Source organism: Anolis sagrei, chromosome 2, assembly GCF_037176765.1.
Source record: "Anolis sagrei isolate rAnoSag1 chromosome 2, rAnoSag1.mat, whole genome shotgun sequence".
Classification (NCBI taxonomy): Eukaryota; Metazoa; Chordata; class Lepidosauria; order Squamata; family Dactyloidae; genus Anolis; species Anolis sagrei.
Genome location: NC_090022.1, coordinates 192,035,090 through 192,050,206, shown reverse-complemented (window position 1 = coordinate 192,050,206; position 15,117 = coordinate 192,035,090). Strand labels below are relative to the sequence as shown.

At 41.1% G+C, this 15,117-nt stretch overlaps 1 protein-coding gene across 3 annotated transcripts in view; it reads left to right on the top strand.

Annotated features, from left to right (window-relative positions):
* Positions 1–15,117, top strand: part of SLC11A2 (solute carrier family 11 member 2) — a 71,148-nt gene that overhangs the window by 27,778 nt on the left and 28,253 nt on the right. For all 3 annotated transcript variants that reach the window (XR_010909290.1, XM_060762815.2, XM_060762813.2), the window contains exons 4-11: positions 1,216–1,341; positions 2,891–3,010; positions 5,876–5,982; positions 7,866–7,936; positions 9,288–9,355; positions 11,237–11,392; positions 13,454–13,612; positions 14,509–14,592. Coding sequence is in view for 2 of the 3 variants with exons in the window: in XM_060762815.2 (XP_060618798.2) it covers positions 1,216–1,341; positions 2,891–3,010; positions 5,876–5,982; positions 7,866–7,936; positions 9,288–9,355; positions 11,237–11,392; positions 13,454–13,612; positions 14,509–14,592 (891 nt within the window). In the remaining variant the exon portion in view is untranslated. The remainder of the gene's footprint in view (positions 1–1,215; positions 1,342–2,890; positions 3,011–5,875; positions 5,983–7,865; positions 7,937–9,287; positions 9,356–11,236; positions 11,393–13,453; positions 13,613–14,508; positions 14,593–15,117) is intronic.

Sequence of the window (15,117 nt, the reverse complement as noted above, 5' to 3'; positions counted from 1 at the left end):
TGCTAGCTGGAAGTTGTTGGTATGACCCATTTTGACAACACTACATTATATGTGAATGATGCACTGCAGCATTTATAATTTTTCAAAAAATTGTTGTGGCCTACAATGTTGCTTCTCTGAAAATTAATTGTAGATAAACAGCAATAATAAACTGCAAGGTAGACTCCAGCAATACATGGAATCGTGAGTTGCCAGATGTACAAGCTGGATTTAGAAAAGGTAAAGGAATGAGAGACCAAATGGAGGAAGGCAGGGAGTTTCAGAAAAGCATCTATTTCTGTTTTATTGACTATTCTAAAGCCTTTGACTGTGTGGATCATAATAAACTGTGGCAAGTTCTTGGTGGCCTGGAGATACCAAGTGACAGCAACAGTAAAAACAGACCATGGAACAACAGACTGGTTCAAAATTGGGAAAGGAGTACGACTGGGTTGTATACTCTCACCCTACTTATTCAACTTGTGTGTAGAGCACATCATGTGACGTGCGGGGCTTTATAAATCCAAGGCTGGAGTTAAAATTGCTGGATGAAACATTAACAACCTTAGATATGCAGATGATACCACTTTGATGGCTGAAAGCGAGGAGGAGCTGAGGACCCTTCAAATCAAAGTGAAAGAAGAAAGTGCAAAAGCTGAGTTGCAGTTAAACATAAAAAAACCAAGATTGTGGCAACCAGACAGATTAATAAATGGCAAATAGAGAGAGAAAAGGTGGATCCAGTGACAGACTTTGTATTTCTAGGCATGAAGATGAGAGCAGACGCAGACTGCAGCCAGGAAATGCGAAGACGTTTACTTCTTGGGAAGAAAGCAATGACCAATCTCAATAAAATAGTGAAGTGTAGAGACATCACACTGGCAACGAAGATCCACATAGTTAAAGCAATGGTATTCCCCGTAGTAAACAAGACTCTGTCTTTGGAAGACAATCATACTCGGCCACAAGGAATCACCCATGATGATGATGATGATGATGATGATGATGATGATGATGCTAGCAGGAAATTGTTCATATGACCTATTTTGACAACACTATGTCATATATGTAGGATGCACTACAGTATTTATATTTTTTTCAAAAAAAATTGTCTTGGCCTACAATGTTTATTCTCCAAAAATTAATTGTAAACAAACAGCATTATAGTAGCTTTATGTTTTGAAAAAAGAGAGATTTAATATTTTCCCTTTATTCTCTTAATTTCCATTTTTGTAGCACCCGTGGTTCAGTTTTCGAAAACTCTGGGCTTTTACGGGACCAGGTTTTCTCATGAGTATTGCTTATCTGGATCCAGGCAACATTGAATCGGATCTGCAGTCTGGTTCCATTGCAGGGTTTAAGGTAAGCGGTTGAGAAATTTTTGATTGTGAACATCCAAAGCACTTTAGAGCAGAAAAATAATACTGAACAAACCAGACCTTCTCTACCCAGCACACTCCTAATATATTGAACCTATGATCTCCAGCCATATAATATTTGTGTCAATCTCAATGAATGGGGAGGATGGGATTAGTAGTCAAAATATAGGGAGAAAAAAAGCATCAAAGTAATGTTATTAATCAACAGCTATTCAGTGATAAATGTTTAGCTTAATCTGCATTTTAAACGTATATTTTAGGATGCCTAACATTGTGAATATACAACTTGATTTACTGAACTTAAATGTGCTTGATGGTAAAAAAACAAAAACAAAACAGTTTTCCTAACAGGCCCTTACAATCATCTGGCATGTTTGAATCAAACTGAAAAATAGGAAGTTAATTTCCATGAGAGGAGACTGCTCTGGCAGGCATGGATGTTGACCCCTTCCCTTATAGCAAAAGTAGAAATAATGTGGCCTTCCATAAGATGCACTTCCCATGAACCTTAGACAATGTAGCCAGTGGTAGAGAATGCTGGGAATTATAGTTCCACAGACTTCTGGAGGACCACACCATTTCCCCACTCGGCATTTCATAGACTAAACGTATAGTAATTGAGTCCTATCCAGTCCTTTAAATTTGGGAGTTTAGTTGCTGCCATTGTTAATTTCATTTGTTTCCAAGCCATACTAGAAACCTGAAACAGTTGAATTACATAAGGCTAGGCATCAAGGTCATACAGATCAACAGCTTTTCAGGAGTAATCTTAAACCTTTAAACATTTCTTTTGGATGCTTTTTTTCATGTCAGGAGTAGCTCGAGAAGCTGTGTGAGAGAATTGACCGTCTGCAAAGACGTTGCCCAGGGGACGCTTGGATGTTTACCATCCTGTGGGAGGCTTCTCTCCCTGCATGATAAGCTGGAGCTGACAGACAGGAGCTCACGCCACTCCCCGGATTTGGACCGCCAACTTTTTGGTCAGCCGTCCTGCTGGCACAAGGGTTTGACCCATTGCGCCACCGGGAGCTCTTTTTGGATGCTGAAGAGATAGAGCATTGCATTAAGAAAAGAAACAACACTGAAAACCAGAGGTTGGAGGGAGCATACATCTCCAGCTAACTCACTTGGCTACCCGTTCTTTAGCTTGCTCTGCATTTTTTATTCATTAAATTAGCAGAGGTAGCATGTACACACTCTTTTTTCATCTGAAAGTAGGTTTATATTGTTTCTGTCTGGAGACAGCGATGCTCCTCCAGTTTTACAGCTGTATATGAAACTTGTTCTGTTTCATGAGTGTTTTATATGTCATATAAGTCCCAAGACTGTTATTTGCAGGATTCTTGGAGAAGGCTCAGTAGTCAGAGATTAATGCCTCTATAGCACAGTCACATATGGAATATGGTGCCACAACATTCCATAAGAAACTCTAGCTCTCTTTAGGAGCCCAAATCTCCAGGTTGTTTAGATGGTTGTCTGACTGCCATAGTTCTCTTAGCATGTCTGTTCTTTTTTCTTCTTCTGTCTTTCAGCTGCTTTGGGTTCTTTTGCTGGCCACTGTCATTGGTCTGCTTCTGCAACGCCTGGCAGCGAGGTTAGGCGTGGTAACAGGACTTCATTTGGCGGAAGTATGCAACCGACAATATCCCAAGGTAGGTAAGAAAACTGTGTAGCTGATCTGTCGAAAACCATCTTGTCTGAGAAGCACAAGTTTTGTGTCAGTAAAACAATAATACGTTTTATTTCTACCCTGCCACCATCTCCCTGAAGAGACTCAGGGTGGGCAAACAAAGAACAGCAAAGTTATTTATTTATTGTGTCAGGGGCAGACCAAACAGTTGCATTGCATTTTTTAACAAACAAACAAACAGACAGACAGACAAAACACAAAGTTTGCAAGCTTGGTAATTGATTAAATGTCCTTTGACCAGTAGCTGGCCACTTGGAGTGCCTCTGGTGTTACTATAAGAAGGTCCTCCATTGTGCATGTAGCAGGGCCCAGGTTGCATTGCAGCAGGTGGTCTGTAGTTTGCTCTTCTCCACACTCACGTGTTGTGGATCCCACTTTGTAGCCCCATTTCTGAAGGTTGGCTCTGCATCTCATGGTGCCAGAGCGCAGTCTGTTCAGCGCCTTCCAAGTCGCCCAGTTTTCTGTGTGCCCAGGGGGGAGTCTCTCATTTGGTATCAGCCATTGATTGAGGTTCTTGGTTTGAGCCTGCCACTTTTGGACTCTTGCTTGCTGAAGTGTTCCAGCGAGTGTCTCTGTAGATCTTAGAAAACTATTTCTTGATTTAAGTGCCACATATAAACAATACATAGATCTAAAAACAACAAAACCATGGAATTACAATCACAGACACCCATGATTACATTATAAAATATTGACCTTCCTTTATATAGTGAAACCACCGACCATGGAGGCAGGAGAATTCAGGAGCTTGATATATTTGAGTGTACACTTCAGGCATCTTTACAAGAATGTCATCATATATAAAGGAGCACCTACTAATTGAGAAAAATATTCTGTCCCATTTTTATGTCTGAGCCAGGAGCTGTCCTTAAAACTGTCATCAATACATGGATGATTCCAGTGGCTGTCCCTTTCCCCACCACAGCTAAGCCATAACTTCAAAAACATATCTTTAATTTTTCTCATGTCCTGTTACCACAGGCACAGTGCAATGAAAAAGCTTACTGAAGACTATAATTAGGAACCAAGCACTTCTGGGAAAGGGAGGATTCAGCATTGGCTGATGAGCAACTGCCTGTGTGGATTATGCTGCCTAAAATTCGGCAGACTACCATGAAGATCTGTCAGCTTCTAGTTAAAATGGAATGATGAAACGGGAACAAAGTCAGTGTGAAAATCTGTGTTTTTAAATCAAACATTATGGCAGATGCTGGGAAATTAAGAACAAAGGACCTCCTTGCCTTTTCTAAATGAGCTCACCCCCTCCCCCCGAACTATCTTCTGGTGCCGTAACAAAGAGAAAATTATTGGCAATCCCACCTTGCATGGGAGGAGGTGACACTTGAGGTTCATCTTGGTGCCAACAGTATCGGTTTTCCCAGAAACTGGCTCCTCCCATGTAGTTCAAAGGTTTGAGAAACAACACTCAATGAAAGTGGAAGAGACCGTATCATAGCAATTACCACACAATCTCATCCAAAGAAGTATTACGTTGCAATTTCTCCCTCTTGTAATTCAGAAAAAATAGTTATTTGGAGTGGACCTGTACCTGTATCCAAGTTCCTACATACTGAAAATATTATTATTATTATTATTATTATTATTATTATTAGCTGTTTCCGTCATGCGTTGCTATGGCCCAGTCTATATGTGTTTTGTGTGTGTATGTATGTGTATATGTGCATATATGTGGTTGTTAATGTATGTTTTATTTTTTGGCTTTTTTACTGTGTTTTTCAGTGTTTCTGTGAGTGAGGTCACTCATTGGCCTGATAGGTGTATTGTGTCCAAATTTAGTATAAATTCATCCAGTGGTTTTTGAGTTATGTTAATCCCACAAATGAACATTACATTTTTATTTATATAGATTATTATTATTATTATCATTTACTTCATTTCTACCCTTTCTCAACCTGGGAGGGGACTCAACGCAACTTACAAATCTGGCAAAAATTCAGTGCTGCACAAGTAAACAATAAAACACATCTCATCAAAATATAAGCAATCTAAATATATAAGCAATTAAAACACATATCAATCAACCAAACAGATTAAAGCCTTATAAAATACTAAGTCATGATCTCATGCCCAAATCATTTTCCAAATCCATAGTCCATTATTCAATATGTTGAAGTTGCATTATGTAGTAAATGTAAAAAGTCACTCCTAGAGGAAATGAAATTATGATTACAATATGCCAAGAAAGGAATATATTCTTTCCCTCCCTGGACCACCCAAAGACAGACCATCAGGTATAATGGGGAGAGAGACAGACAAAAGGGGAATTAGTTCACGTTGTTAAAGGAGTATTTTCAACAGTACTGGATCTTCAGCAAAATGTGTCTTGCCAAAACAAGCCCAGAAAGAATTGCGTCGTGAATCAAGTATTGTACATACTTGTTTAAACCAAGCACGGCTTTAAACGAAACGCACCCTGGTTTCTCCAAATATCAGTAATTATAACAACCCTGGAGGCAACAGACAGGATGGAAGAGAATAGCCCTGCTTGATCATTTCTGGTACAGATTAATATTTCACAGTGAAAGAAGCACTCTCTGCACATGTTAAAAGAACTTGTGAATTATTTCACTGGCTGCTTGTCAAGACCATCCACTCTCCTGCTTTTTCTTTTTGCCATTCTTCTTCATTTTTCCTGCCTCACAGCTCTTTTTCTACCTAGTGAGTGTCCTTGGAAGGAAGTGATCGGGGCTGATTATTTGCAGTGGGCTCTTGAGATGCCACAGATTGTGTATTTCTGCTCTAGATAGGGAAGTAGACCCACAGCTTAAATCAAATGTTCCAATCTGACTCCCATATTTTTGCCTAGGTCCCTCGGATTGTCTTGTGGCTGATGGTGGAGCTGGCTATCATTGGCTCAGATATGCAAGAAGTCATTGGCTCAGCAATTGCCATTAACCTGTTGAGTGCTGGAATGTAAGTTGGGTCAAAACTTCCGGGTCTTTTTGCAGTAAAACTCCCTCAATACCGTGATTATATTAACTGCCCTTCTTCTGTCTATGTCTTTCCTTGTCCTGGGCTATCGAACCTTTTTAGAGGAGGTAACCAGAACTATGCACTCACTTTGAGTGCATACTTACTGGTGCAGTAGAATTTGGGGTTACTCAGTGGTTAGGACACATTTGGAAGGTCCCAGCTTCATATCTACCCTTCCTGCTCCAAGCATCTCTAGGTAGGACTAGCAAACTATCCTGGATGACGCCCTGGAGACTCACTGCCAGCCTTGTGTAAATTGGAGTGATGGAATCATATCACCTTCCAGATTTTGGACTACAATTTCCATCAACCTTAACCAATATTCCCAGTGGTTAGGGATTATGGATGTAGAAGTCCATTGAAATCATGGAGTCATGTCCTCCCTGCCTGCTGTAGACAAATACTGATCTAAGCAAACCCATAATCATTTTTTATGTCAGGCAGCTTCCCACATCCTTGTAATAGTAACTGAATGTGTTTCAGCATTTCGGTCTAAGTAATTGTTATCAATCGATTTGCATTCTGGTGTTAATGAGATGAGATTTATTTTCTGCAAAAGTAATGGCCACATTGCAGAGGCATCACACACCCTGTGAAAGTAGCATAGATTGCAGTAGTTGAAGCCTGGCCTTTTTTCCCCTCTTTCTTTCCTTGAAAGGTCAAGGTCTCCTGAAATGAATAGAAGATTCAGATTTCAGATAAAAATAACCAGCTCCATCAGGTTGAAACTCCAATTTTCCTGTATATTTGCTATTGGCAATGAGTGCAGTGTTTCGCATCATAAACTTCCAACAAATTGCCTAGCCGAGATTTCCTTCTTAAGGTGGCTTTTGCCTCTCTCAGTTGTTCCTGTATATAATTGTGCATCTGTCTAGAAATTTCAGCCAAAAAATCAACCCTAAAAATCTGGGTTGATTTATCTATGGTTTAAAGCAGGGGTCCTCAAACTTTTTAAACAGAGGGCCAGGTCACAGCCCCTCAAACTGTTGGAGGGCCGGATTATAATTTGAAAAAAAGATGAATGAATTCCTATGCACACTGCACATATATACAATACAATAATTACAATGAAGAACAATTTTAACAAATATAAACTTAGTATTTCAATGGAAAGTGTGGGCCTGCTTTTGGCTAATGAGATAGGATTGTTGTTGTTGTGTGCTTTCAGGTCATTTCAGATTTAGGTTGAGCCTGAGCGAGGGCCGGATAAATAACCTTGGAGGGCCGTATCTGGCCCCCGGGCCTTAGTTTGAGGACCCCTGGTTTAAAGTATTCTCTTCTCTGAATAGAAAGGTTAGAGCAGTGGTTCTCAACCTGTGGGTCCCCAGATGTTTTGGCCTTCAACTCCCAGAAATCCTAACAGTTGGTAAACTGGTTGGGGTTCCTGGGAGTTGTAGGTCAAAACACCTACAGATTGAGAATCACTGGGCTAGAGCTTAGTCCATCCTGGGAGAACCTAAAAGATGCACATACCCTCTCTACTCACTGCTTCTGACCTTTTTGAATGCCTGGATAGGAAAATGGTGGTGTCCAGGGGTGGCGTTTTCCCTTCTCCATGGAATGACCCTTAACTTGTCCAGGAGTCATATTAAAAACCATAATTTTGGCCTCCAAACCTGCTCTCAATTTATATGTGAGATCGACTTATACATGAGTTAGGCTTCCCAATATGCCTATTACGTAAGGAGCTATTGATATCTCCTCCCAAGTATCCTCTTTAGGTAAACCTGCTTTGCACTGTTAGAAATCCCCTAAGTGAAAGGTATTCCAGATTTTGGGTTAGAGCACCCGGTAGGCCACCGCTCTGTTTTGTCTTCCTACAGAGTACCTTTGTGGGGCGGAGTTCTCATAACAATCGCGGACACCTTTGTGTTTCTCTTCCTGGATAAATATGGTAAGCTGCTTATTTGAACAATTTTTCTTCATAATGGCCCTTCCAAACAGGTTTCTGCCTTAAACTGGATTATATGTGTCCCTACTGCCAGATAATCTGGGATAAACGGAAAACCTGGGATCAGATCCTGGGATATAAGGCCTGTCTGGAAGGGCCTTAAGTCATCTGTTTTCATTTTTTAACAACTGGTATAAGGGCTCTTTCATAAGTGGCATTGAAAGGAGCCTTGTGAGCTATGCTGTCATTGACTCACGTTCATGTACTTTAAACAGAGCTTGCGAAATTCTGGAAGGACTTCCAGCTGTTCTCCTGCTTGCAGGAAACTCCCTTAAAATATATCTTGTATATCAGAGACTCTGTCGGGAATGTAGTTGGATTGCATAGTTCTCTCTGAACTGTGGGTGAAGCCTTCCAACACATTTTGCCTTTTGATTGTTAGTAGAACAGAGTTTTGCTTGTGGAAACAGCCACTGATTCAATCCGCTAACAAATAACCTGTTAGTATTTTGGTTACTCTTTGCTCTTTCTCTCCCTCACTCTTTGGTCATAGAGGCTGGCTTGACACCAATGTTGGTTTTGTTTCAGCACTGAGTAAAAACATTCCTGCATAAAAAAAAAACTTTGGGTCTCATTGATTTGTCCCAGGCATCTCATGCACATGGTTTTAAATCTGATTTAACTTATTAATTGTAGTTAATTCACTATTTTAATCATTTGTATTTTTTTAACTTGTTTGCATTGATTTTACTTCTATGCCACCCTGATATAATTTTACATATAGTTATCCCTCCACATTTATGGGAGTTAGGTGCACAAGTCCCTCATGAAAGTGAATAAAGAAACTGCCTTTTTTAAACCTAAGAGAATACCTCTAGCTCTCTATGACAGTGAACATACGACTTTCCACAGGTTGGGAAACTACTATTCTTCCCCAGCATGTATAACTCTTATTGGTTACCATATTCTCTTATGAATTAGGACTTATGAGAGTCGGAGTTCAACAATTGCTGGAGATACTGGACTCTATATGGAGGTCTTCCCTCCTGCAGAGTTGGAAGAGCATATCTATTCATGGGGTGATAAGATTTGGAGTCTTTTAGCTTCTGAAGGCCCTTTCCTGATGGATATGACCAATCCCAGATGTTCGATCTGGTCTTGGAGCTTAATTTGGCCACTGCTGTAATCTCCCTAAGAGAGGGATTGCGCTGGAGTTGGCAGACATACAATAGTGTACAATATCCTTTCTGCTTCTATGAAAATTTGAAAAATGGCATGTCTCTTACAGACTTGTAACACCAGAACCTCTGGATCCCAATGCAGCTAATGTCATACGTGTGTCTTTTTTCCCCAGGCTTGAGGAAACTGGAGGCATTTTTTGGCTTCCTGATTACTATTATGGCCATCACATTTGGATATGAGGTAATGCTGCTTTTAAATATCAGAGATGTTGAGTTTAAAAACACAAACACAAATGTTGCATTTTGGGGGATAAAAAGGTAGAGGTTTTCCCTGACATTAAGTCTAGTTGTGCCCGATTCTGGGGAGTGATGCTCATCTCCATTTCTAAGCCAAAGGCCAGCATTGTCCATAGACATCTCCTAGGTTATGTGGCCAGCATGACTGCACAGAGTGCTGTTACCTTCCCCTAGAAGTGGTACCTATTGGTCTACTCACATTTGCATGTTTTCAAACTGCTAGGTTGGCAGAAGCTGGGGCTAACAGTGGGAGCTCATCCCACTCCCTGGATTTGAAACCACCAACCTTTTGGCTAGCAAGTTCATCAGCTCAGGAGTTTAACCCACTGTGCCACCAGGGAGGCCCTGCCAAAAAACCTATCCCACTTTGTAGGATAGGTGGGGACAAATAGGGCCACAGCCTTTACCAAAAATAAAACCACAAGAATTTTTTCATGATCTGAACATCTAAAATCCCAGAGCTGGTAGCTGGAGGAGGATTTCCACTCTGAATACTGGGATTCAGCAGAAGGTGCCATTCCTACTGTCCAACTCCCTTGTTCCCTTGAAACTGGGTCTGAAGGACTTGGAGTCCATTTTGGACTTGGTTTTGGGTGGCACAAAGAATGCATGAGGAAAAGAAAGTGCTATTTTTAGAATCATAGAGTTGGAGGAGATGGCATGGGCCATCTCATCCAACCCCCTGCCATGCAGGAAAAGTACATTCAAAGTACCCCTGACAGATGGCCATCCAGCCTCTATTTAAAAGCTTCCAAAGAAGGAGCCTCCACTACACTCCGAGGTAATATCTGTGATGAGATTACTTCAGTTTTGCAGTGACTAACAGTAGTTCAAAGTAAACATTTTAATTATAGTTATCATTTCGTTTTGAGAACAATGTGTTTTCTCCCTTGAAGTGGCCTTTTCATGGTACAGTTTTTTTTCTTTTATGCCTACTAAAGCTGTTTGGAATTTATCATGGGGGGCATTTGTTTTATCATGTCAGCAGTGACTTGAGAAACTGCAAGTCGCTTATGGTGTAAGATAATTGGCTGTCTGCATAGATGTTGCCCAGGGGACGCCCGGATGTTTTACCATCCTATGAGAGGCTTCTCTCATGTCCCCACATGGGAAGCTGGAGCTGACAGATGGGAGCTCAGTCCGTCTCACGGATTCAAACCTCCAAACTTCAGGTCAGCGGTTCAGCTGGCACAAGGGTTTAACCCATTGTGCCACCGTGGCTGCTATGGGGGTCATGACATGGTAAAAGTACCTTTTGAATTCCTCTGTGTTTATATCCAATATGCTATGAACCTTAAAAGAGAATATTCTCCGAAGTAGTAAATGGGGCTGTTTGAATTGTTTATTAGGGATGTTTGTTAGCCACCGACAGGACTGATTCTTCTTATTTAATGGGTAGACAGCTGAAATGTGTAATATTAAAAATATAGCAAATCTGTGAGGCAGATTCCAAGCTGGTGTCTATTCTGAGTGACTTGTTGATTTTAGTGGCTAATTTCCCTTGTCCAGCTCTATCATCTCTAGCCATTATGCCTGAAGTGTCCTTTAGATGTGTTGGGCTTCAACTCCAGAAGCTCCAGCAACCTTGGCCAATTGTCAGTTATTCTGGGAGCTGAAGTCCAAAGCACTTGGAGACCAGAGTTTGGGAAATATTGCAGTGGACAAGGAGAGAACTTCAGTATTTGAAAAAGAGAGAGGAGTGCTTTATTTCCAATCCTAGCTTAGCTTTTGCCAGGCTAGAATGGAACAGGACCTCCTTCTATGGCTTATTAAGGCCAATCATTCTACCCAGGGAGCTAATCTTCTTACTCTATCTGTTCCATAGTATGTTACGGTACGACCAGACCAAGGCCAGCTGCTCAAAGGGATGTTTATGCCATATTGTGCCGGTTGTGGAGCCCCTCAGTTAGAGCAGGCTGTCGGGATCGTTGGTGCTGTCATCATGCCCCACAACATGTACCTGCATTCTGCTTTGGTCAAGGTATGTTTTGGTGGGTTTTCACATAATCAGGGAGGCATTTTATTTATTTATTTATTTGCAGTATTTATATTCCGCCCTTATCACACCGCAGGGGACTCAGGGCGGATTACAATGTACATATACAGGCAAACATTCAATGCCTTAGACACCTCTAGCTCTCTATAGACAGACAGTCAGAGGCTATAGACAGACAGTCAGAGGCTATTTAACATTCAATTTGTCTGGCCACCAGGGGAGCTGTTGCTTCACCGTCCATCTGCGACACTGATGAAGTACTTCCACATTCCCCGAATGCTCGCTGATCTTTATGGCCTCGTAAATTAGTTAAATTAGTAAATTAGTTAGGTACCACAAAGTGGTACCTAAATTTCCTGCACAGAGTGCTGTTACCTTCCCCTAAAAGTGGTACCTATTGGTCTACTCACATTTGCATGTTTTCAAACTGCTACATTGGCAGAAGCTGGGGCTAACAGTGGGAGCTCATACCACTCCCTGGATTTGAAACCACGAACCTTTTGGTTAGTAAGTTCAGCAGCTCAGTAGTTTAACCCACCGTGCCACTGTCTTTCGGGCTGCGAAGGTCGTCAACAAGCTACACAAATTTGGTTGGAAGCTCACCCCGACCTGGGCTGGCTTTGAACTCATGACCTTTCGGTCAGTAGTGATCTTAATGCAGCTGACTCCCAGCCAGCTGCGCCAAAGTCCCAGTGCTTTGAGCTGCTTCTGTACAATACAATTAAACAATATACTTAAAAGGTTTTCTCAAAAAGGAAAAAAATAAGCTAACACCCCTCTCTCCCCTCCTGTGTATTGCTTGTTTTCATTGACATTCCACTGCTGACTTTTCTGAACCGTTCTACCCCTTCTCACTCTACCCCTTCTCACCTGCTTTAAAATCAGGTGTGGACTTACCACTCACTTGTTTTCTGAAATGGTCATCAGTTGTGTGACAGAATCAATGTTTGCAGCACAGCTGTTTCAGTTCTGCATAAACACAAGCAGAGAGAAAAAATCCTATGCTCTACGACTCCTGTGTCAGGGGGAATATATTCCAAGAGAGACACGCACATGCCATGGATAACATGAGTCCTATCTCCTTATTGTTGCTATTATTATTATTATTATTATTATTATTATTATTATTATTATTAGAAACTGAACAAGATTAGTACACAGCAAACAAGGTCACTATTCTGGCTATTGTATTGGATCACATGTCAGACACTTCCCAAGTGTTTAGGACTGTGTGATGTATTGGCAAATAATGCATGCAGATCCCAAAAGGGTGGCCTTTTGCAGCTGACAGATGGTAATTTTGTCAGTGCTGATTGTGTTTAAGTGCAGGCCAAGGTCTTTAGCCACTGCACCCAGTGTGCCGATCAACCACTGGGACCACCTTTACTGGCTTGTGCCAGAGTCTTTGCAGTTCGATCTTTACATCCTCATATCGTATGCTTCAGTTTTGCATAAACACAGGCAGAGAGGAAAAATCCTATGCTGTATGACTCCAGTGTCGGGGGGAATATATTCCAAGAGACACACACATGCCATGGATAACATTTTGGGCACTTGAAGTGGAGTGGAATGACAGTGGCCATTTATCATAAGTGCTGGCCACATAGGCCTCTTTATAGAGAGACTGTAGTGGCTATTTTTAATAGGGGCAGATTTTACAGTAGTTCCTCATTTCTAGGCAATAGAATGGGAGTGTTTCTCTATCTCTTGTTGCTGTTCTATTCCAACATTGACCTAGGTTTTTTACATTGATTCTTTTCTCTAAATCTTTCTCTAAACTTTGTATATCCAGTATGTTCACATATAAAATACTATGCTGGGTTAGGCATCCCCAGACGCTGGTGCAGCCAGGAATATTTCGCAGTACAGCAGGTCTGTGAGTCCACAAAGGGCTGCTTAACATTTTACATTTTATAAGATGGATAGAAGCTCTAAGCTGTGGGTGTTACGCTCTGGATGTACCCCATCAATGTGGGGCAAAACAGTTTAAAATACCCTACTCCCTTGCAGGCTGTGTGAATCTGCCATCTTTTGTCTTTTCTCCAGTCTCGACAGGTGAATCGTGCCAACAAGAAGGAAGTCTCTGAGGCCAACAAATATTTCTTCATAGAATCCTGTGTCGCCCTTTTTGTCTCCTTTATCATCAATGTTTTTGTGGTCTCGGTATTCGCTGAAGCTTTCTTTGGCAAGACAAATGAAGAAGTGGTAAGTGTTCTCTCATTCTCTCTTGGCCCTCCCTCCCTGGCACACTTTCTTATGTAAATGTTAAGTATTTACTAGAAAGCAACAAACAAGTGTTGTTTCAAACACCAAAATTATCAAAAACATTATGTATACAAGTACCTTCAGGCTATGTGTATGAGGTGTATATTGCATAGAAACGAATTTCAGGTCTAGACTTGGGTCTCGTTTTCATCATATCTCATTATGTACACATAGAGCTGTGGTAGAGCAATGGGTTAAACCCTTGTGCCGGTTGAACTTTTGACCTGAAGACTTGAAGGTTGGTGATTTGAATCCATGAGATGGGGTGAGCTCCCGTCTGTCAGCCCCAGCTTCCCATGCGGGGACATGAGAGAAGCCTACCACAGGATGGTAACACATCTGGGCGTCCCCTGGGTAACGTCCTTTCAGATGGCCCATTCTCTCACACTAGAAGCGACATGCAGTATATTCTCAATTTGCTTCTGACACAATTTTTAAAATGTACACATATGCAAATATAAGTATTTCAGAACCCCAAATCCAAAACTCTTCTGGTCCCAAACATTTTGGATAGGGGATACTCAACCTTTACCCAACAAACAGTTGGTGGGACCAGTGCCGTAGTATCCTAGTGCTCCAGTAATACTCTTCCTTATGTTTATTTCAAGGCTGTTGTTCCCCTTCTCATAATGAGTTTTTTTCACATGTGTTCCTCTACATCATTTTGTAAATCAGAATTGGGCGGTTTACTTGAGCTATTATTTCTTAAATGCATTTTTTGTAAATGTATGTCCATGTATGCACATCTATGTGTTTCAGGTGCCTGCTTATAAACATAGTCAGATTTGTCTATGGAAAATGTTGTGCCTGATCTGTGTCTAAATTTCTGTTTTCAGTACAACTTCTGTGCAAATAAAAGTTCTCAAGCTGCACTGTTTCCACAAAACAACGACTCCTTGGATGTGGATATCTATAAAGGGGTGAGCAACTCTGTGAAAGGCACAATGCATTTCTCTTTGGGGGGTGGGAGATAGGAGAAGTGGGACTGACTTTTCTGTTTTGGGAAAGAATAGGGAGTTGGGAGAAACTGTGATAAAGAAATTGGACTAATGGATTTCGAGCATACCATGAGAAATTCACAATACTGGTGCCTGTGCACCCTGAATTTTAAAAACCTGGTGTCCAATGTAAACACAGAGCAAGGTAATGATTAAGCTTCTGTAGCATGTAGATTCTTTGAAGTTCATGGGAAATATATTGTCTTGTTTATAGAGATCTGTGTTAGTTTTTAAAGAGTGATGAAAAATACATCTCAGTGAGAAAGCTGATTAAAGGAAAATTTTAAAATTCCTATAACTTCAAAAAAAAACCTTGCCAAGTATAACTTAACATTGTATTGTCGAAGGCTTTCATGGCCAGAATCACTGGGTTGTTGTAGGTTTTTTCGGGCTATATGGCCATGTTCTAGAGGCATTCTCTCCTGATGTTTTGCCTGCATCTATGGC